Source organism: Penaeus chinensis, chromosome 3 (assembly GCF_019202785.1).
Source record: "Penaeus chinensis breed Huanghai No. 1 chromosome 3, ASM1920278v2, whole genome shotgun sequence".
Classification (NCBI taxonomy): Eukaryota; Metazoa; Arthropoda; class Malacostraca; order Decapoda; family Penaeidae; genus Penaeus; species Penaeus chinensis.
The window spans coordinates 14,471,698-14,474,197 of record NC_061821.1 but is presented as its reverse complement, the minus strand read 5'-3'; the positions used below and the strand labels follow the sequence as shown (position 1 = coordinate 14,474,197).

General features: G+C 44.9%; 1 protein-coding gene across 1 annotated transcript in view; it reads left to right on the top strand.

Moving 5' to 3' along the window:
- LOC125038883 (ubiquitin-conjugating enzyme E2-17 kDa-like) overlaps positions 1 to 2,500 on the top strand; it is a 24,775-nt gene that overhangs the window by 13,768 nt on the left and 8,507 nt on the right. Inside the window, exon 2 of the mRNA XM_047632516.1 lies at positions 2,348 to 2,500. This exon is cut by the window's right edge and continues 21 nt beyond it. Coding sequence (XP_047488472.1) covers positions 2,348 to 2,500 — 153 coding nt within the window. The remainder of the gene's footprint in view (positions 1 to 2,347) is intronic.

Here is a 2,500-nt window from a genome sequence, read left to right as displayed (position 1 = left end):
CACCAACACCACACTACCTAACCACACAACCTACACCAACACCACACCTACCTACAACACACACCACCTATACCAACCCACCACCACCTACTACCTACCACCACACACACCAACCTACCTAACACACACACACCTACACCAACACACACACCCCTACTACCTAACACCACAACACACACCACTACCACAACACACACACACAAACACAACACTACCTACCTACACCACACACACACCACCACCACACCACACACACACACCTACCTACTAACACCACACACCACCTACCTACCTAACACCACACAACACACACAACACCTACCTACAACACCACCACACACACCACCTACCTACCTAACCACCACACCACTACCTACAACACACACACACCTACCTACCTACTAAACACCAAACCCTACCTACCTAACACACACACACCACCACCTACCTACACACACACAAACCACCTACCTACCACCTACCACACACTACCACCACCTACACCTAACACACACACACCACCTACCTACCTAACCAACACACACACACCTACCTACTACACACACACACACCTAACCACCTACCACAACACACACACACACACCTACCTACCTAACACACACACACCTACAAACCTAACACACCACACTACCTACCACAACACCACACCCACTACCTACCACACACACCACACACCTACCTACCTACCACACACCACACACCTAACACACACCTACCTACCTAACCACCACACACACTACCTACCTAACACACACACACACCCTACCTACTCCACACACACACCACCCCACCTCCACCAACACACACACCACACACTACACCACACCACCACCACTACCAAACCACACACACACACACCACCACACCACCACACACACCAACTACCTCTACTACTACCCCACCCACCAAACACCCCAACACACCACCACCAACAAACACACCTACCTACCTCAACACACCACACCAACCACACCACCAACCACACCTCCTACACCCACCACCCCAACACACACACACCCACCCACACCACCACAACACACAAACCACAACCACCCACCACACCAAACACACACACCCAACACACAACCACAACACAACACCACACTAAAACACACACACACCTACCTACACACACACACACACACACACACACACACACACACACACACACACACACACACACACACACACACACACACACACCTACCTAACACACACACACACACCTACCTACCTAACACACACACACACCTACCTACCTAACACACACACACACCTACCTACCTAACACACACACACACCTACCTACCTAACACACACACACACACACACACACACACACACACACCTAACACACACACCTACCTACCTACCTACCTACATACCTACATACCTACATACCTACCTACCTACCTACCTAACTAACACACACACACCTACCTACCTACCTACCTACCTACCTACCTACCTACCTACCTAACACACACCTACCAACCTAACACACACTCACTCACTCACTCATTCACTCACTTTCATATACAAATATACAAAGAAACATGGAGATCTAAGTAGGTATAAGTTGAGAAGAGAAATTGAGAGGTAAAAGGTGTACATATTATTTTACTGCATTTATTTTTGTGAGTTCCTTATATCTCTTGGTTATTTTAACTGATATACTTATTTTTTGTACATAATCTTTTTAGGGAGACAATTCAATTGCTTTTTACCCTGTCTTAGATTTTGAAATTACTGTTTTCATTAGTTTTATGTGGCAAAGAATTATTTGTAAGAATTATTTTACAAAAATTGCTTGTTTTAAGTGTTTAAATGTCATAGACATTGGTGTTAGAGAATTATGTTGTTTTCTTTAGGTTTTTCAAAGATGTATTGACAGAACCTTAACAGCCAGAATAAATATTGCTTCATATGATTGTCATGTCACTCCTTAAGAGTAGAGACTTTATCATTTGGTGTGATAGGCTGATAGACCTCCTTAGGAATGATAAAAGAAATGATACTCTCATAGCTTTAGCTTTACTTCAACATTCCACTCTGATTTGCTTCCTCCTTATTATAATTTCTTATTTCTCTTTAGGATGTGTCTTGGTTGGAACAAAGTTTGCCCCCCCAAGTTTGACTATGGCTGATGCTAGGAAGGGCATTTAAACAAGCCAGGCTGACACTGCTAAAGTAGGAGTCCCAGAACAGCAGTGCCTTAGCACCAAACTTGAGGGAGATAAACTAATGGTAGACTGGATACTTGACATATGTTGCATTGTATGATTTTCCCAGTGATATAATATTACTTCTATCTCTTGACTTTCAGGAACTGCAGGACCTGGGGCGAGACCCACCAGCACAATGCTCAGCAGGTCCAGTAGGAGACGACCTCTTTCACTGGCAAGCCACAATCATGGGCCCAACAGATAGTCCATTCCAGGGAGGGGTATTTTTCTTAAACATCCATTTTCCTACTGAC